Below are 20,863 nucleotides of genomic sequence, written 5' to 3'. Positions count from 1 at the left end.
CCACGCGGTCATCAGAGGCTTTTTTTCTTTTAAATGCCTCTGACGATCCAAGCTCTGACATCCAAGCTCTGACGATCCCAACTGAGTTGCCTGCCAATCAGGCAACTCAGCTGGGATCGTCAGAGCCATTTAAAAGAAAAAAAAGTTTTTTCTTTTAAATGGCTGACGATCCAAGCTCTGACAATCCCAGCTGAGTTTTTTAAAAACCCTCTGGCAATCAGGCAACTCAGCTGGGATTGTCCGAGCCTTTTGAAAGCATTTTTTTACATGGTTTTACATGTAAAAAATGGTTTTAAAAGTAAAATAAAAATTGGCCACACCCACCCAGTCACATTACCTTCCCCACCAAGCCACGCCCACAGAACCGGTAATAACAAATTTTAGATTTCACCACTGCCATGCGCTCAAAAGCCCGATTGGGCTTATTATCAGGGGATGTCTTATTTTGGGGAAAACAGGCTATGTACAAGTAAATGTTAGAAGTTAAGACTACTTTTACGTATGCTTAAAAAGTTAAAAAAAAATAAGAGATGATGGATAGATACATAATATTTTTAATATATAATATATATAAAATAAAATAAATATGGGAATTGCTGTAGTAGAGGTTAGAAATAAGGGACAGAAAGCAGAAATTGGGAAAACACTACCATATATACTGCTACAAAATATAATACATTATAATTACAAGGTCTATGTAAATCTTAGAAACAAATAAAGAAAATAAAAAAGACTATTACTATGTATATTTAAATAATACTATTATTGTTACCAGTATTTTGTATAGAGCAAATTGACCCAGACAATAATATGTTGAAGAGGGGGGAAAAAACACCATAAATAAAATTACAAAAGAAATAAATAAATCCCCAAACTACTATGAATACTCAATCTGGACCAGCGGAGGTGCTTTTGTGGATAATTTATCCCTCATGGCTACATTGCTTTCATTCTATTCTTTTCCCCACATCTTCCCCATTTCCTTCTAGCACTGATGATGTTATTTATTTATTTATTTATTTATTTATTTATTTATTTATTTATTTATTTATTTATTTATTTAATTTGTATACCGCCCTTCTCCAACAGGACTCAGGGCGGTGAACAGCCATGGTAAAACATAACATATAAAATTTAAAAGCAATTTAAAAAACATTAAATAATTTTGGCTATCCATTTAAAACAACCTGGATTAAAACCAATTTCAAATTAAAACTGAAGGGATGGGATCAAGCCAGCCCGGCTAGGTGAAAAAGATGTGTTTTCAGGGCCCGACGAAAAGTCCGGAGGTCTGGTATCGTGCGTATCTCTGGGGATAGGTTGTTCCAGAGGGCAGGTGCTGCCACAGAGAAGGCTCTCCTCCTGGGGGTCACCAGCCGACATTGTCTGGCCGACGGCACCCTGAGGAGTCCCTCTCTTTGGGAGCGTACTGGCCAGTGGGAGGCTATCGGCGGCAGAAGGCGGTCTCGTAGATACCCCGGCCCTAAGCCATGGAGCGCTTTAAAGGTGGTCACCAACACCTTGAAGCGCACCCTGAAGACCACAGGAAGCCAGTGCAGCTCGCGCAGGAGAGGTGTCACATGGGAGCACCCTGTCGCTCCCATAATCCCCCGCGCGGCCGCATTCTGGACCAACTGGAGCCTCCGGGTGCACCCCAAGGGGAGCCCCATGTAGAGAGCATTGCAGTAGTCCAGACAGGAAGATGTTACCTAGTTGGGTAATGAAACCTCTGCAAGAAAAGAAGCAAGCTCAGAGAGCACCGAGGACCCCAGAGTTCAACCCTGAACTACCAGCATTCTCTCCAATCGCTTCCCTTCTTACTTTGCTGTGTGCACAAATAGCTGATCCCAGAAGCTTCCAGGTGCCACCTCTCCGGTCCATACGCAGCATCCTTAGGATCTGGAGGAAACGGAGACTTCTCAGAGATGTAGCTAGGACATTGCCTTGGTTGCCAACAGCTACCACTGGGACAGAGGCGATCAGTACGAAGATATCTGCGCAGAGAGATAGAGAACAAATCTTGCCCAAAGAAAGGATCCGGGATTCATTTGAAAATCTAGATGGCATGAAAATCTAGATGTTCTGGCCCAAACACGACAAACCCTCTGTAGTTAACTAAATGTTTCCCTTTGTAGGAACACCAGCAGCCCCAGCAAAAAGTCTCACAGCAGGCCTACAAGTCTGTCTAGCAGGGAGAGGAATAGTTGTCTGCACATCTATAATTTCCGCCCCCTGCCTTTTATCCCCAGAGCTAGGGTGGGACTTCACTAGCACCGGTGGCTGTTCCATCCTAAGGACCAGCCCATAGATTTCCACTGCTCTCCTCTCCTCTGCCTTCTGCGCATCCGCGAGTTAGGCACTGGACCCAGCTGTTCCTCCTCTTCCTCATCAGCCACCTCCAGACCTGGGGGCTGTTGACTCTCCATCTGAGGGCTGATGGACGGCCCAGGCTCTGCCTCTGTCTCTCTGTCTGCCAGCTCCATTCCCTCTTCCCCCTCAGAGCTCTCAGGTTGCCTTGATGCTGGCCCTGACTCTCACGCCTCCTCCTCATCTGATTCAGCTGCCGGAGGGACCAGCGGCCAACAGGCCACAACACTCTTGGGGAATTAAAAACAAACAAACATCTGTTTCAAGTTCATCTAATTTCCTTGTTTGCAGCTTTATCTACTTAAGTTGTTTTAGGATGATGAGAATATCACCTACACCAGTGGCCCCCAACCTTTTGGGCACCAGGGACTGGAGAAAAGTTTTTTCCGTGGACTGGAAGGGGCGTGGTTTTGCATGCTGCCTGCATCCCGTGGATGGGACTTCGCTTGTTTGCGCGGACCGGTTGATGGCATACAGTGGACCAGTGGCTGTCCACGGACCAGGGATTGGGAACGCCTGACCTACACATCTCCAAGACATTATCAATACAGGTAGTCCTCGATTTATGACGGTTCATTTAAATACAGTAACAGAGTTGGAAGGGACCTTGGAGGTCATCTAGTCCAACCCCCTGCTCACGCAGGAGACCTGTACTAGGGATTCGAACCTCTGAACTGCCGACCTTTCTGATCGACAAGCTCAGTGTCTTAGCCACTGAGCCACCTAGTCAAGTCTGTGGGTGCTTGATTGACAGCTCCGGTTGGATTGGCAGATGGGTCGTCCTGATGATGGGGGAGGGCCGAGAAGGGAAGGGCAGAAACGAGAACAATGTGTTTATCATCAGTTTGGGTAGTCTGTCCTTCCACACTACGAAACGGGGTTGTTGTAATCGTGCTAGAGAAGCCCTGATGGTTTAGAATGCTACGTATCGGTCGTCTTCCGTTGGATAAAAGTTAGAATACAAATCAAAGGGAAGAAATAAACACTTATCTCATTAGACCTGGGCTATTTATTTTTTTCCTTAAAAAAAGAAAAATAGAATTCCTTTATTTTGGGTGGTCCTTGAGAGCCATCTAGTGGCCATGCGGCCATCAAGCACCCAAGACACAAGTTAACGCTTAGTTAAGAGTGATGGATGGAGGGGTTCATTACAATGGCAGAGTCTATTTTGGTGTTTCTGAGCGAAAGAAAGAAAGAAAGAAAGAAAGAAAGAAAGAAAGAAAGAAAGAAAGAAAGAAAGAAAGAAAGAAAGAAAGAAAGAAAGAAAGAAAGAAAGAAAGAAAGAAAGAAAGAAAGAAAGAAAGAAAGAAAGAAAGAAAGAAACCTGTGACTGATTTATTTTCCACTCCTGCTCGGAAAAGAAGCCGTGATGTGAAAGCGTCACATGCTTACCCAACATACAGAGAGGCTTTCTGGCAAATTTCAGCCTTCCACGCCAGCCCTTGTATCGACAACAGCAGCCAGCTGCCCAGATCCTTAAGGCAAATTCTGCTCCGAAGATGAAAATGGCAAAAGTTTCCTATTAGAAAGAACATGGGGGAGGGGGGGAGATAGAGAAAAACTTGCAATAACAAAATTTTGAGAGGAGTATATCGCTCAATAAAACAATTCTTAGGTGCTCAAAAGAAATGAATTTGGATAAGGAGAATCTTGCTGGAAGCAGAATGTTTCAGAAACCCGCTGGCTGGGGTTTGGTGGAGGCAGTAGCCTAATAGAAGAATTTATTTATTTGGTTTTTCATCCTGCTTTTATTACTGCTTGTATGTACGTATGAGAAGGCAATGGGCATATCTACTATTCCTTCCTGCTTCTACAGTCTTCACAACAACAACCCTGTGAGGTGAGATAGATTGAGAAAGAGTGACTGGCCCAAAATGATCCAGCTGCTTTTCATCCCTAAGGCGGGATTAGAACTTTCTTTCTTTTCTTTTATTAGATTTATATACCGCCCTACTCCCGAAGGACTCAGGGCAGTGAACAGGCACAAAAATAAAATACAAAAATTTAAAAGGAAAAATAAAACCAGGTTAAACAATTTAGCCCGAGAGAAATTTAAAACATCCCAATAATTTAAAAACAGATTTAAAATTTTCAATTTAAAAGAAAAAGGGGGGAAAAGGCTAGGCCAGGCCAGCTTGCTGGAATAGGAGAGTCTTAAGAGCACGGCGGAAAGTGCGCAGATCCGGGATCCTCCGTATCTCTGGGGGGAGCTCATTCCAGATAGTGGGTGCCCCCACAGAGAAGGCCCTCCCCCTGGGGGTCGCCAGTCGACATTGTTTGGCCAACGGCACCTGGAGGAGCCCCTCTCTATGAGAGCGTACCGGGTGGTGGGAGGCTATTTGTGGTAGTAGGCGATCCCGTAACTCACAGTCTCCTGGTGATTGGCCCAAAGCCACCCATCCAGCTTTCGTGCCTAAGGTGAGACTAGCACTCACCATCTCATGGTGATTGGCCCAAAGTCACATAGCTGGCTTTCATGCCTAAGGTGGAACTAGAACTCACCATCTCCTGGTGATTAACACAAAGTCACATTAGCTGGCTTTCACGCCTAAGGTGAGACTAGAACTCATGGTTTCTTAGCTCCTAAGCCAGCACCTTTACCATTAGGCCAAACTGGCTCTAGAACAGTGGCCCCCAATCTTTCAGGCACTAGGGACCGGTTCCATTCAGGGCAGTTTTTCTGCAGACCGGGGAAGGGGCAGGATTTCGCCCACTGCCTGAATCCCACTTCTGCACAGATGGGGCTTCGCTTGCTTGTGTGTCCTGGTTCCTGATGGGCCATAGACCAGTGCTGGTTCATGGCCCGAGGGTTGAGGGCCCCTGCTCTAAAAGATCCCAAATTGAGGAAGCCCTTTTTAAAGCCAATTCAACCATGTTGAGGATTCCCAACAATTCCAGAAGACATAAGACATGGTTGTCCCATGGTCCCATCCATTATCCATCTCAGATCACTACTCTATGCTTAGACATCTGTTCAGGGGTGGGCTTCAAAAATTTTAGCAAGGGACATTTTTGCCCTCCCCGGGCTCCGGAGGCTTTCCTTGAGCCTCTGGGAGGGCAAAAATAGCCTCCCCAGGCTCCAGAGGCCCTCTGGAGGCTGGAAACAGGCCTGTTTCCAGCCTTCCCGAACTTCCAGTAGGCCCGTTTTTCACTCTCCCCGAGCCTCCGTGCACGCCGTGCACTTACCTGCATCCAAAACAGGACGTGTGAGGACTCCTGGGAGGGGCGGGGTGGGTGGGGCCAGCCAGGAGTGGAATTTGGGGGTTCTTTTAAACTGCACAGAATCTTAGCTAGAGGTTCTCCCGAACCCTGCAAACTCCCAGCAGCCCATCTGTGTATCTGTTCCTAGCCATAATAACATCAATAGGAGCAAGACATGACTCGTGATGATAGGATGCAAGCTCCACCTTTTTGCATGTGTTGAGCAACATCACATGCTACTACTTAAGGCTCAGTGATGTGTTTTTTGGTCCCTTGCTCCTTCTTGCCTTCTCCGGTAGAGACTTATGGTAAGATGACTCATTTCCAGACTTTGCTGGAGCCCACAAGCCTACCATGAAAAAAATAAAATCCAGTTTGCTTTGGAAACTAAAATTATGGGAAAGGTGAAACGTTCCGGCGCTCGTCTATTCTATTCCAAGGTCTGAGAAAAATAGAATAGAATAGAATAGAATAGAATAGAATAGAATAGAATAGAATAGAATAGAATAGAATAGAATAGAATAGAATGGACATTGACTTACCTGAATGTCCTTTTTCGGAACGCTGCGTATACACTCCAGCATTGGGAAAATCCTCTTATCTGACAGCAACTGAGAGAACTTTTTTTACTTATCTACCCACTCTGTGCTCTCTCCACGCCCCCTTTTGCACCCGAATCCCCAGTCTTGAACGAAGACACCACAGGTGAACTACAACAAAATTTATTAACACAAAAACCACCACAAGCCAACATACAAAGAAAGGGAGGGAAATGGAGTGTATACGCAGCGTTCCGAAAAAGGACATTCAGGTAAGTCAATGTCCATTTTCCAGAACGCTGCTACTACACTCCAGCATTGGGACATACCCAAGCCTAACTTCCAGGGTCGGGCAAAACACTATCCAACTCAGAGGACCCAGACACCACTGCTTGCAAAACTCGTCGTCCAAAGGACGCCTCAGCCGAAGCGTAGGCATCAATTCGGTAATGTCTTATGAAAGGCGACAAGGAAGTCCAAGTAGCCGCCCTACAGATGTCCAACACAGAAACCTGGGTAGCCCAGGCTGCTGAAGTAGCCGCACTCCGCGTAGAATGAGGCAGAATGTTCCCAGGAACAGGACGACGCTGATTCTCATAAGCAGCAGCAATACAGGACTTAATCCAACGACCAATCGTGGTCGACGACACTTTCTGGCCCATGGACGCAGGATGGAACGAAACAAATAGGGCTTCCGTCTTCCGAAACTCGGCCGTCCTACGCATGTAACGTCTCAACGCCCTGCGCACATCCAGAGTGTGCCAGAGAACCTCCCGGTGATGTCTCGGCGACGGGCAGAAATCCGGAAGCACTAATTCCTGCGCCCGGTGAAACCACGAGTTAACCTTGGGCAAAAAGGCAGGATCCATCCTCAGGACCACAGTGTTAGCATGAAAAATGCACAAATCTTTCCTGACGGATAAGGCAGCGAGCTCAGAAATGCGTCTAGCCGACGTGATCGCCAGGAGAAACGCAACTTTGAACGACAGAAACTTAAGTGAAGTGGAACCCAGCGGCTCAAACGGAGACAAAGTGAGAGCCTGCAAAACTAAAGATAAATCCCAAGTGGGATAACGATGAACCGTAGGCGGTCTCAGGTTCGTAGCCCCATGAAGGAACCCCTTCACCCACGGATGATGAGCCAAGGAAGTGTACGGTGGACAGGATAACACAGTGGCCAGGGCCGCCACCTGGCGCCTGAGAGTGGCGGGAGACAAACCCCGCTCCAAACCCGCCTGTAGAAAAATGAGGACATCCTGAACCGTTGCAGACGTAGGATCCACATGAGCAGTCGCACACCAACGGCAAAAGGCTCTCCACGTGGCTTCGTAGATCCTCGTCATGGATGGTCGACGGGCCGACTGAATCGTACCAATCACCGTATCCGGCAAACGGCCTTTCTTCAAGAGGACGCGCTCAAATGCCAGACGGCCAACTGCAGCCATTGGGGCTCGGGATGACGAATGGCCCCCTGACACAGCACGATCCGATGTGGAGGAATCACCCACGGGTCTGTCACCGAAAACTCCACAAGATCTGCAAACCATGGCCTGCGGGGCCAATGTGGAGCCACCAGTAATATCTCCGCCCTCTCCACTATCATCTTGCGAACCACCTGCTGAATCAGAGTGACGGGTGGGAAGGCATATAGTAGACCCGCTGGCCAACGACACCGCAGAGCGTTTGTGTCCTCTGCCGCTGGAGTCGGATACCGAGTGATGAACCGGGGAAGTTGGGCGTTGGTCGGACTGGCGAACAAGTCCACCAGAGGCCGTCCGAAGCGAAGAGAAATCTCCTGAAATAGACTGGGAAGCAGCTGCCATTCGGCCTGGTCTATCACTTCCCTGCTGAGCCAATCCACTCGTGTGTTGGCTTCCCCGGAAATGTGGTCTGCGAGGATGGACTCCAGATTCCTCTCCGCCCAGTTGAACAGACGTGTCGACTCGAGCATCAGCGTCTGTGACTTCGTCCCCCCTTCCCGGTTTATGTGCGCTTTGGCAGATGTATTGTCCGTGAGAATCAGGACATGACGACCCCAAACCAGCGACCGGAAATGCAGAAGGGCGAGACGAATGGCTCGAAGTTCCAATAGGTTGATGCTCTGTGCACGTTCCTCTGGAGACCATTGTCCTTGGCCCACCTGGGCACCCAGGTGGGCTCCCCAGCCATGGAGGCTGGCATCGGTGGTGATCACGACCCGGTCTAGTTCCAGGAAACTGCAACCCTGCAGGATGGCCGACGACTTCCACCAACACAGTGACATTCTGACTCGCGGAGGCACGAACACCGTCCTTGTGGAGTTGGAACTGCCTGTTCTCTGGAATGGAAGAAGAAGCCATTGCAGTGGACGAGAATGTCTGCGTGCCCACGGAACAACGCGGAAACACGAGACCATCTTCCCCAACAAACGTGACAGCGTCAATAGAGGAACCTTCCTCCGGGTCAGCACTTGGCCCACAAGCGATTTGATGTTTTTCGCCCTCTCTGAAGACAGGAAAACCTGACCCTTCTCGGAGTCTATCAGGGTCCCGAGGTGTAGAATCGCGGTCGTGGGAACGAGCTGGCTCTTGTCCAAGTTGATGGAGAATCCGTGCTCTCGGAACGCTGAAAGCACCCTGTCTCTGTCTTGCGCCGCTTGTGCCCTGGACGAGGACAGGATCAGAATGTCGTCCAGGTAACATAACACCCTCACCGGAACGGTACTGAGATACGCGGCCACTACCGCCACCAGTTTGGTGAAAGTCCTGGGAGCCGAGGAAAGACCGAACGGCATCGCACAATACTGGTAATGCCTGCCCGCATACTCGAATCGCAGAAACTGTCGATGTGAAGGAAGCACTGGAACATGCAGGTAAGCCTCTCGCAAATCCACCGACTGCATCAGGTCCCCTTGGCGAATAGAAGCCAGAATGGACCGAAGAGAATGCATCTTGAAACGACGGTAACGTACCGCCCGATTCAACTCCTTGAGGTTGAGAATGCCTCTGACCCCTCCCGAACTCTTGGGAACCAAAAATAGTATCGAATAGAAGCCGGTCCCCTGCTGGTCCAACGGAACCGGTTCTATCGCGCGGATCTCCAGCAGGTGTGCTATCTCTTCCACCATCAGGCTGCGAGAGTCTGTGGACAGGGAAACTGGGCACCGGATGAACCGTCGTGGGGGCCGATCCATGAATTCGATTGCAAGGCCCTCCGAAATAGTATGACGCACCCACTCGTCCGGAGTGGACCGGGCCCACCGCTGACAAAAGGCCCGGAGACGTCCTCCCACTGGTCCCGGAGTCGGTGAGTCATTTGCCCCTTCTGAAGGGCCTAGAAGAGGATCCGCGATAGGGGCGCTTGGAGGAGGACTGTGATCTGCCACGCTCTCTGAAACGTTGTCTGTCGGAGAAGCGGTCTGGAGCCTGGAACGACTGCCGGTAAGTCGAGGGGCCTCCCTGCCCCGAGTAGGAACGAAATGGCTGACGTTGCGTGTAAGGGGTGTAACGCCTGTCTTGTCTGCGAAGGGACGAGGGCATAATTTTGCGTTTGTCTTTGTCCTCCACAAGAATCGGCTCCAATGCCGTGCCAAACAAGTTCGGAGCTTTATACGGGGCCGCCGCCAACTTCCACTTGGTTTTCACATCAGCTTTCCACGGCCGTAGCCAGAAAAGGCGTCTCGATGTGACAGAAGTCGCTAACGCCCGCGATGCAAACTTGACAGAGTTCAACGAGGCATCCGCCGAATACTCTGTGGCTGCAATAATCTTGTTAATATCGTGGCGCAAGCGGGTATCCTCTGGAGGGAGTCGTTCCTGAAGTTGGCGCAACCAGATCAAAGAGGCCCTATTGAAGAATGAAGTAGCCGTGGCAGTTCTAACAGTCCAGGCCACGGCCTGATGAGACCTACGAAAGGCCAATTCGGTGCGCCTGTCCTCCGATTTGAGCCCCTCCAGCGGATCGGATGAGACCATCGAATGCGAAGTGAGAGACGCCACCGGTGCATCCACAGTGGGCACGTCCAACATGGCTTCAAGTTCGGGCGCCGCACAGAACAGTTTCTTATCTAAATTGCTTGGTGCAGTGGACGACCCCGGTTGGGCCCAAGGCGCTTGCAGAACATCCGCGAACAGTTGAGGGCACGGAATAAAGTCCTTCTCCTGCTTGACTTGCTTAAACAGGGCATCATGAGGACCGGTCTCAGACGGGGTTGTCGGGGGTTGTGCTCCCACCGAACCCAAATTAGTAGTCAAACGAGCCTTGTGAAGGAGGGACTTAAATAGTGAGGGACGAAACAAGCCCGTGAAGGCTGGAGTGTCAGGTACCAGACCTTCATCCTCAGAGAATTCGAGGTCGTCGGGGCCCTCCTCGTCATGGCACGAGCCCTCAGACGAAACAGACTCACGAGGCGAGGGGGATCGAGCCCTGCGAGAGCTTGAAGAGGCCAGCGTGCTTGAAGTCCCCGCCGCCGATGTCTGGGCTGCTGTTTGCGCTCCGGCCGCCATAATAGAAGCCAACGCAGTTGACAACATCGTCTGGAAGTCGAACTGAGACGGAGGCGGAGGATTGTCCACCTCTCGAAGTCCCGCTGCTGTGGGCGTGAAAGTGGCCGAAGGTTGGCGCCGAGGGGGCGGAAAGGCCTCCAAACCCGCTGAGGAAACATCAGGCATCGACTGGGATACGCCCTTCTGCCAAGCCAAGGAACCGGATTGGACCACTCTCCGCTCCGAAAAGTCAGAAACAGGAACAGCCTGTTGGGCGGATCCCGCATCACCATGGACTAAAGACGCTGACGCCTGCTTGGCCTTCTCACATCGTTTTTCCAAAGCCTTATGACGCCTGAGAGCATCCTTATCAGCGGCAGAGGAGGTCTTAGAGTGGCGGGACTTGTGACCGCCAGACGCAGAGCGTTTGCCCGATTGTTTCTTGCGGGACTTAGATCTGACAGGGCTAACCTCCTGATCACTGTCTGAGGAGAACGAGCAGTCCGCCATGGTGAGAATGCCCAAGTTGAATAGTAATGATAAATTAATTGACAGATAGATTTGTGGTAATAAATAATGAATCAATGATTGATTGCTTGATTAATTGATAAATTGATTGGATGACTGGCTGCTTTGAACACGAAATTAATAGATATCAGTTTGTTTGATTAAATAATTGAATGATTAGATGAAATTTATTTATTCAAATTTCTTGCTTAATTGATAATTGATTGCTGAATTGATAGTCTGGCTACCGCTCTGGGCAATGTACTATGCCCCAACAAGCAGTGCTGGCCCTCCTGCCACTGATTCCAAGGGCCCCCTGATTCTGCCCAGGAGAGAGGACAAGCCTTGCACAAAAGGCTGCAAAGGAAGGGGTGAGCGATAGACTGGTGATGCTCCTCCCCCCCTTCCTTCTTCCTTCGAGTCAATGCCCAGACCGGGACAGAGACTCAGCCAGCCAGTCCTCGGAGTAAAGGCTGCGGCCCTCTGATTAGGGTCCGCGCTGCCATGAGGTGCTTCCAAAATGGCGGCCGCCCTGATGGTCTCAAAATGGCGGCCGCAAGTTGGTGGCGTAGTTATAAATGGTGGCCTGCCCGAGCTTCGTAGGATGGCGGAGCGCTTTCCCCCCCCCTGGCGCCGCTCAGATGCGGACGCCAACCAGGGCTGGAGATCAGAGCGGTTTTGGCGCGTCGGGAGGGTAGCGAGCCCCGACAGCCACGCTACACCCCCCCCCAGTCAAACTTACGGCCGGAGCTTCGAGGCCGAAAATCAACGCCGCCAGAACACAGCGCCGCCCGCAGAAGCCTGACGGGACGACCGCTGGATGAGTCATGCCTCCAAATGCAGCGAGCCGGTAGCCGCTCCTGAAATCACCTCCGTTCCGGCTCGCTGTTTCACACGAGGGTCGGGGGAGCTATTCCTTAGCCCCGACCTCTCTGGCAATAGTAATTCTTTACCGGATCCGCCCCGCAGGGACAGAAGCCGGCAGCAGCAGGCGCTGAAGCGCAAAAGCCGGTACGACCCAGCTCCCTGGGCACGAAACCGACGAGCAGCTGATGGACCCACCAAAAAGAAGATAGAAATCTAAACTGAACCGAAAAAAAAAGGAAAAAGAAAAAGGGGGCTAATCAAAAATAACCAAAAGCCTAACGCAACACTCAGAGCACAGAGAAAATCCTCCCAGTGTGTCAGCAACTGAGAGAAAGACTGGGGATTCGGGTGCAAAAGGGGGCGTGGAGAGAGCACAGAGTGGGTAGATAAGTAAAAAAAGTTCTCTCAGTTGCTGTCAGATAAGAGGATTTTCCCAATGCTGGAGTGTAGTAGCAGCGTTCTGGAAAATAGAATTATTTACTGGCCAAGTGTGATTGGACACACAAGGAATTTGTTGGTGCATACGCTCTCGGAGTACATAAAAGAAAAGATACGTTCATCAAGAATCATAAGGTACAGCACTTAATGATAGTCATAAAGTACAAATAAGAAATCAGGAAGCAATCAATATCAATATAAATCGTAAGGATACAAGCAACAAAGTTACAGTCATACAGTCATTAGTGGAAGGAGATGGGTGATGGGAACGAAGAGAAGATGAGAAGATTAATAGTAGTGCAAACTTAGTAAATAGTTTGAAGGTCACTGGAAGAGTCACTGACCCCACCAGAAGTGGTCCTGTCTCAAGAGACTGAAACTCTCCCAGAAAAACCGGGGTGGCCCACTCCATTTACAATGGAATCCTTCCAGTAAATTTCCAATCATAGAAGACTTCCCGTAAGGTTGAATTGACGGATTCTGACCTCACAGCATTTCTAGTAAGGTTGGGAAGCTTGTTCCAGTAATGGAGCATGTCAGGGTAATGAAGATTTAAAGCTGACTAGCCATTATAAGGCTGTAAATCAAGATGATTAACTGAGGATGAGTCAGCAGGGTTACTCCCACTTTAAGAAGCTGTCTATATAAGGAAGACCATTAGAGGGTCTCTCTCTCTCTCTTTCTCTCTCCTCATGTATCCTGCTTGTGTTCTATCTGCATTGTAGTTCTCCATGTAGAGATGAAGATTGATTGATTGATTGCCTGGTATGTGCCTACCACGTGTATGTATGTATGTATATAGAAGTCTTGTATATAAACCACTGCTGGTAAGACAAACCTCTGTGTCCTGTATTTTGCTCCTGAGTGGTCTCAAAATAGTAGTCACGCTGTAAACACTCTGACAGAGCATTTCCAACAAGCCAGGAACAAGATTTTCAGAGTCAGGACATTTTGATTCTGATATATTTTGTCCACATCTACTGGAAACCATGCAAGTCCCTTACATCAAGGAAGAGTGCTAAACCTGGGACTGTCTATTCCAGAGATCTTCAAACTTGGCAGCTTTAAGACTTGTGGACTTCAACTCCCAGAATTCTCCAGCCAGGGGTGGGATTTAACAGTTCTCTGAAACAACTATAATGTTAGCTATGGGTTTGCCCGAACCCGTGCAAACCCATAGCAACCCACCCCTGGTCTCACCCACCGAAGAGTTCTACCTGATGGGATCCAGGAAGCGAGTCAATTTTGCCATTGCATCTGTCCTCTGGACCATTATCCCTCCCAAATGAAGTTAGATCACCCCAATAATCTTCTCTAAAGGTCTCAAAATCTGGGGGGTTTTTTCCCCAGCAAGCTTAGGGATCAAATAGGGAGCTTGAATTCTGGTTATACTTCATGTAAATATCTTCCCTATCATAGTCTTGTTTTTATCCAGGTTGATTATTTTAATGGGTTTGCAAAAAGGTTTAAAACTTGGTTTTACTGTCCCAAAGGTGTTTTTTTTCAGGAGGCAACTGGACGTCCTTGTTTTTTCTAAAATAATATAAATCCAGGGGTGAAATGCTCCCGGTTCAGACCGGATCGCCTGATCCGGTAGCGATGGCGGCGGGTGGTTCGGAGAACCGGTAGCAAAAATCCCTGCGCCCTCCTCACCATGCCCAGCTGAGCCACACAATCATCAGAGGCTTTCTTTTTTTTACTTTTAAAAGCATTTTTTCTACAACCTCTTCCGATGAAAAAATGCTTTTAAAAGTTAAAAAAAAAAGCCTCTGATGATCGCGCGGCTCAGCTGAGATCGTCAGAGGCTTTTCAAAGCATTTTTTCTGCAACCTCTTGGCCGAAGAGATGGTAAAAAAAATGCTTTGAAAAGTCTCTGACGATCCCAGCTGAATTGTCTAAATGGTAGAGAGGCTTTTCAAAGCATTTTTTAAAAAGCCTCTCTGACGATCCCAGCTGTGTTGCCTGATCAGCAAAGAGGCTTTTCAAAGCATTATTTAAAAAGCCACTCTGACGATCCCAGCTGAGTTGCCTGATCGGCAAAGAGGCATTTTTTAAAAAGCCTCTCTGACGATCCCAGCTGTGTTGCCTGATCAACAAAGAGGCTTTTCAAAGCATTATTTAAAAAGCCACTCTGACGATCCCAGCTGAGTTGCCTGATCGGCAAAGAGGCATTTTTTAAAAAGCCTCTCTGACGATCCCAGCTGTGTTGCCTGATCAGCAAAGAGGCTTTTCAAAGCATTATTTAAAAAGCCTCTCTGACGATCCCAGCTGAGTTGCCTGATCGGCAGAGAGGCATTATTTAAAAAGCCTCTCTGACGATCCCAGCTGAGTTGCCTGATCGGCAAAGAGGCATTTTTTAAAAAGCCTCTCTGACGATCCCAGCTGTGTTGCCTGATCAGTAAAGAGGCTTTTCAAAGCATTATTTAAAAAGCCTCTCTGACGATCCCAGCTGAGTTGCCTGATCGGCAGAGAGGCATTATTTAAAAAGCCTCTCTGACGATCCCAGCTGAGTTGCCTGATCGGCAGAGGCTTTTCAAAGCATTAGAAAAAATGTTTTGAAAAGTTAAAAAAAAAAAGTTGGCCACGCCCACCCTGTCACATTACCCCCCCCCACTAAGCCACACCCACAGAAAATTTGTAGTAACAAATTTTACATTTCACCCCTGTATAAATCCTTCCATTACCCCCACTATCCTGCCAGAGCTGAAGAAGCTTCATGGATGAGAAGCGAAACGTCTTCAAAAAGAAAAAAAAATGAGAAAGTCCAGTTGCCTCCTGAAAAAAGCACCTTTGGGACAACCATGATCTGGGTGACTGAGAATCTCTACAGACTTGTTTTTTTTGCATGCCACTCACAGAGCCATTTTGGGCGAGATGAGTGGCCGTATAAATTGGACAAATAAATTGGATAAATGTTAAAAAAATTAAACTCCTTTATGGGAAGAAACCAGAGGTGGAATTCACTTACTGTTACTACCAGATTGCTCAGCACCAGAAATGTGAGTGTGTGGCATGCGTGTGGCATCACAAAATATGTATGTGTGTGCATATGCATGCGGCATCACAAAACATGGCAATTTGCTTGTGCATGCCATCCGCGCATGTGTACATCGTCAAAAATACAGCAATATAAGGGACTTCCTGTTTGCTGCTGGCCGCCGCCAGACGTTCCTTTGGGATCGTCAGCTTCCATAGCCTGTCAGAGCCGCCTTCACAACGGAACGGCGGCTCGAAAAAACTCCGTTCCCATGAGGAAACGGAGATAGAGCCGGCAGGGGTGGGTAGAACTCTCTGCAGAGTCCCAGAAGTTTTTCTTTTACTTTTGGGATGGAGCGGATGAGATGCCCCATATCCCCAGCCGCTGCTCCGGGCTTTGGGAGACCTCTGCTAATGCAGAGCTAGGCGTCAAAAGCAAGCCTGCGAACTTGACAGATTACTCAAAGAAAATGTGAGCTGGACCTGTAATACTGAAGCGCAAGTATTTTACTTATCTTTTAAAAATTACTTAAGAGAATAGAGGAAGAGAAAGAGGAAAAAAGGTTTTTTTTAAAATGGCGTCTGCCGCGGCTGGAGAAGAGTTTGAGAGGGAAAGTTCTTCCGTTTTTTATTATTACAATGTAGCGGAATAAATACCACTGGCTACATTTGTAGACAAAACTCCGCTCCTGTTTTTGCTTTTCTCTTTTTCCCCTGGAGGCCTGATTGTTGCTGGCTGGAAGTCTTTTGTCTTGTTTTTTTTTTCTTCTAACAAAGCCTGCTTAGGCGGAAACATGGCACTGAGGCTTGTGAAGTCAGACAAAAAAATAGGTGGGGGGGATTCCCCCACTAAGAATTTAAAGGAACAAGTTTTAACTCTTCAGTCCCAGAAACCTGATTTTAATATAATAGAATTTCTCTTAGAGGAGATTGAAAGAAGGGATGAGATTGTGAATCAGCAACTTGAAAAATTTAAGCAGGAAACTAAGGAATTGGTGAAATCCAAGTTTGACTTTTTGCAGCAAAAAATTTTAAAAATGTCAGAATTCATGATTCGGTTGGAAATAAATGCTAATTTACTAGAGTCAAAAATGGATGAAATTCAAGACAAATTGGACAATAGAATTCAAAAAACTGAAAATGATTTGTTAAATATTCAGGATTATAGTTCAGAAGAAAAATTCAAAATGGATGCTGATCAAAAGTCTGGTAATGTAGAAACTCTGCAACAGAGGATTGAAAAAGAGGTTCTAAAGATACAATATAATTTTACAGAATATGCAATAAGACTTAGAGGTTTGCAGGAAAATAACAGAGATGACTTAAGGAAAATATCTTCTGAATTTCTAGCTGGGATTTTAAAGATTCAACCTGAGGAAGTGTTTTGTAGGATTGACAGAGCTTATCGAATAAACTCCTGGACTGCCAAGCAAAGGCAATTGCCTAGAGATGTGGTAATCTATTTTTCAGATAAAGAAATTAGGAATAAAATTGTGCAAAATTCCTTCAATTCTAATTTGCAATTGTATGGAAGAAAGATTTGGATTTACAAGGAACTCCCACCTAAGATATTAATGGAAAGGAAGAAATTTGGTTTTCTGGTGTCTGAGTTAAAAAGGAGAAATATTCAATTCCGGTGGGATGTCCCAGTTGGTATTATATTGAGATATCAAGGAGAAAGATACCAGTTAAATACTGTTGAAAGAGCGGAAGAATTTTATCAAAATAGGTTGAAAATGAATTTAACGTCTTCAGATATAATACAGGATAAGCAGAAGGAGCTGGAACTAAAGACAGAGACTGTACCAGATAAATTGCCTTTGGATTTATCGGATACCCCAGCTGGATTATCTACAAATTCGAGAGAAGTGCCATTTGATTTTAATGTGATGACTTATCAAGGCAAGGACAAGCATGGAAACCAATTAGAGGATATACAAGGGATAAAAAAGAAACGCGAGACACAAAAAATTAGGATGGAAGTCAAACCCACAAAAAGAAAACAAAAAAGAAATAGGTTGTACAAAAATAGAAATTTCTAACCCAAGCAACAGTGAAGCCAGTGATATTAAAATATGAATGATTATGTGAAAACATAGAGGAGGCGACACATTGGTCAATATCATCCTGAGGATAGTGGCAGATCTCTGCATTGCCGTAATTTTGGGACATGGAAAGAGCCTCAAATTGATGGTTTTGAATTATCTACTTTGAAACTTCTTTTTGTGTTGATAAATATATTATAATTATTTTGAATTATAAGGCAAGAGAATCACATTGGGACATGCAGAAGATCGGGTTGTTACCCAATACGATGATGGAAATTAATAATCCTGATGAAACCCACAATTATTATTATATGGAATATAATTATAATGTCACTCGGGTGGTTGTTTTTACTTTTATATATATAAGAAGATGTTTACTACTGATGGGGGCAGATATGATTGGAGACCTTGAATAAACTGTTGCATCAGCAAGCTATGTTACCCTATTATGGATGTTGGTTCTAACAATCCAGTGGAAAGACTTCAAGAAGATATTATATGGACTATAAATTTAAAGTTATTGTCTTTTCTTTTTTTATTTAGATATAATGGAATATATATATATATATATTTTTAAGTAGTGTGGGCAGTGAATTAAAGATATCAAGAATTGTTGTGTATGGTAAATTTGTAAGACAGTGGGTGAATAAGCTAGCTACAGATTGATTAGTTTAAGAAAAGGGATTTTTAAGTGATACATTTAGGGGAGTGGAGGAAATGGATAGAATGGAATAAATGTTAAATTAGATTTTATGGGGAGCCCGCTTTGAAATGTTATTAAAGTAGGACTTATCGCATAGTTTTAAAGTGGAAGGTGGTTTTGAATTGTTGCAATAATGTATAGATATAAAATACTATTATGCTAAATTAGAAGTTATTTTATAATAGTTATAGTATAATGTGTTTGTTTTTTGTTTTGTTTTTTTCTCTTCTTCTTTTCTGAAATGTATGGATAAAGGGGGATTTATAATACTTTTAGTAAGTAAAGGTCAGTATTTTGAGGAGGGAGTAAGTAATCTGTTATGAATTAGGGTTTTTTTTTTTTTTTTACGAAGAAGTCACAGGGGGGGAAGGGTGGGGAGGGGGGGGTTAGGGAGGGGGGGGGAGGGGGGGGAAAAAGGGGGAAAAATTTGTATTTGAAAACTTTTTCAATAAAAAAAAAAAAAAAAATACAGCAATATAAGACAGGATATAAGTTAAAAGACCGAGAGGAAACGATTTATAACGAGAAATGGAATAGATGGTGTAACTGGTTGGAGAAAGAATCCAAAATTAATGTATAAATGTATAAACGTAAGAGAAGATATTAGAGAGGAGCGAAATAGTTATTGTGTAATAGATAGGTATAAATTGTAGTGAATATAGAAATGAGTAAGTAATATATAAAATGTATGTGTATATAGTTGGTTAAAAGATAAAATAGATATTATCAAAGATGACGGTATCGGAAAGCTGTAAAAACGTGACAAGGATGTTAAAAATGTAAATGTTGAATAAAAATTAAATTAAAAAAAAAAAAGACGGGATTGCATCCGAGTGGGTGGGCAGGCCCACCCGCAGGTTACCGCTATGGGCTCACCCGAATCGGCCCGAACCGGATGAATACCACCTCTGGAAGGAACCCTGTTCAAGTCACCTTGGCAGAACGAGTATATCAACAACAACTTTGCCATAAGCCCATTTTTGCTTACCAAAAGCAAGAGCCAATATCCAGAAGCTTTTTCGTATTCTCCAAAAGTGGTCAGCACTGCTAAAATCAGGCATCCCAGCACGATCAGAAATCTGGAGGAAGAGAAAAGAAGGGAAACTGAAATATTGTCAGGGGTTCTTTCTATCGGCAATTCTCTAAAAGGGTTGGGGCAAAAAGGGGGAGAGAAAGAGAGAGCTTTTATCCTGACTGCAAGGTTGTTGTTAAGCCAAAGATTCCGACAGTGTCCCAAAAAAAATATGGGTAGTCCTCGACTTACGACTACAATTGAGCCCAAAACTTTTGTCACTAAGCGTTATTTAAAAAGTTTTGCCCTATTTTACGACTTCTTTGGTCACCATTGTTAAGTGAATCACTGCAGTTGTTATGCTAGTAACCTGGCTGTTAAATAAATCTTGGCTTCCCCATTGACTTTGCTTGTCAGAAGCTTGCAAAAGGGGATCGTGTGACTCCTGGACACTGCAGTCGTCATAAACACGAGTCAGTTGCCAAGCATCCGAATTTTGATCATGTGGCCATGGAGATGCTGCAATGGTTAGGGGTGGGGCCAGCCAGTGGTGGGATCACCTGACAGGGAGCCACAGCAGAGTGCCCAAAGAGCCACATGCGGCTCCAGAGCCGCAGGTTGCTGACCCCTGACCTAGGCACTTGGCAACTGGTTTGCATTTATGACGGCTGCAGCATCCTGGGGTCAGATGATCATCATTTGCCACTTTCTAAAGAGCAAAGTCAATGAGGGAATTTGCAGGGATGGTTGCAAATCACAATCATGTGATGTCTTGCTTAACAACCACAGCAAAAAAGGTGATAAAATCATGAGGCCTCACTTAACAATCATGCCAGGTAAGGATGATGTGTCCAATCCCAACTGTGGTTTCTAAATTGAGGGCTACTTGTACCGTTTCCCCGAAAATAAGACATTCCCTGATAATAAGCCCAATCGGGCTTTTGAGTGCATGTGCTAAAATAAACCTCCCCCCTGAAAATAAGCCCTCCCTGAAAATATTTAAACACAGAGCTGGAAATCAGGTAAGACGGCAAGAGGAGCCCCATCTTGCTCCATGTGCCCCAAAATAATAAGACCTTCCAGAAAATAAGGCCAAGCGCTTATTTCAGGGTTCATAAAAATATCAGACAGGGTCTTATTTTCGGGAACTGGAAGGGGCCTTGGAGGTCTTCTAGTCCAGCTCACAGACCCTATACCATTTCAGACAAGGGCAGGCAGGATTTAATTAATTAAAAAGAACTACCATGTTTCCCCAAAAATAAGACCCTGTCTTATATATTTTTTTAACCCCAAAATAAGCGCTTGGCCTTATTTTCGGGGAGGTCTTATTATTTTGGGGAGCATGGAGCAAGATGGGGCTCCTCTTGCCGTCTTACCTGATTTCGAGCTCTATCTCCCTAACCCTAACCAGAGGAAATGGAGGGGACCGGCTGTGCATGCGTTTAAATATTTTTGGGGATGGCTTATTTTCGGGGGGGGGGTTATTTTAGCGCATACGCTCAAAAGCCCAATTGGGCTTATTATCAGGAGGTGTCTTATTTTGGGAGAAACAGGTTATTAAGGTTTTCATGCATGGAAGAGAGGAACACAATACAAAACCAAAAGACCGAAGCATTTTTATGCTTTATTTTTCTCATTTCATACAGATTCATTTAAAAAAAAATGAAATAATTCACTTTAACCACAGGGAGGCAGCAAATAACCACATTCAGAACAGACTCATTAGCTGTTGGGTTCTGTCC

At 45.9% G+C, this 20,863-nt stretch overlaps 1 protein-coding gene across 1 annotated transcript in view; it reads right to left on the bottom strand.

Annotated features, from left to right (window-relative positions):
* Positions 1–20,863, bottom strand: part of KCNQ3 (potassium voltage-gated channel subfamily Q member 3) — a 194,385-nt gene that overhangs the window by 22,454 nt on the left and 151,068 nt on the right. Inside the window, exons 2-4 of the mRNA XM_070942013.1 lie at positions 19,098–19,188; positions 3,760–3,886; positions 1,822–1,994 (exon numbers count right to left, since the gene is read on the bottom strand). Coding sequence (XP_070798114.1) covers positions 1,822–1,994; positions 3,760–3,886; positions 19,098–19,188 — 391 coding nt within the window. The remainder of the gene's footprint in view (positions 1–1,821; positions 1,995–3,759; positions 3,887–19,097; positions 19,189–20,863) is intronic.

This window comes from Pituophis catenifer, unplaced genomic scaffold (genome assembly GCF_029215685.1).
Source record: "Pituophis catenifer annectens isolate HBS135680 unplaced genomic scaffold, rPitCat1.0.hap2 SCAF_3, whole genome shotgun sequence".
Taxonomy (NCBI): Eukaryota; Metazoa; Chordata; class Lepidosauria; order Squamata; family Colubridae; genus Pituophis; species Pituophis catenifer.
This window is presented reverse-complemented; position numbering and strand designations above follow the sequence as displayed.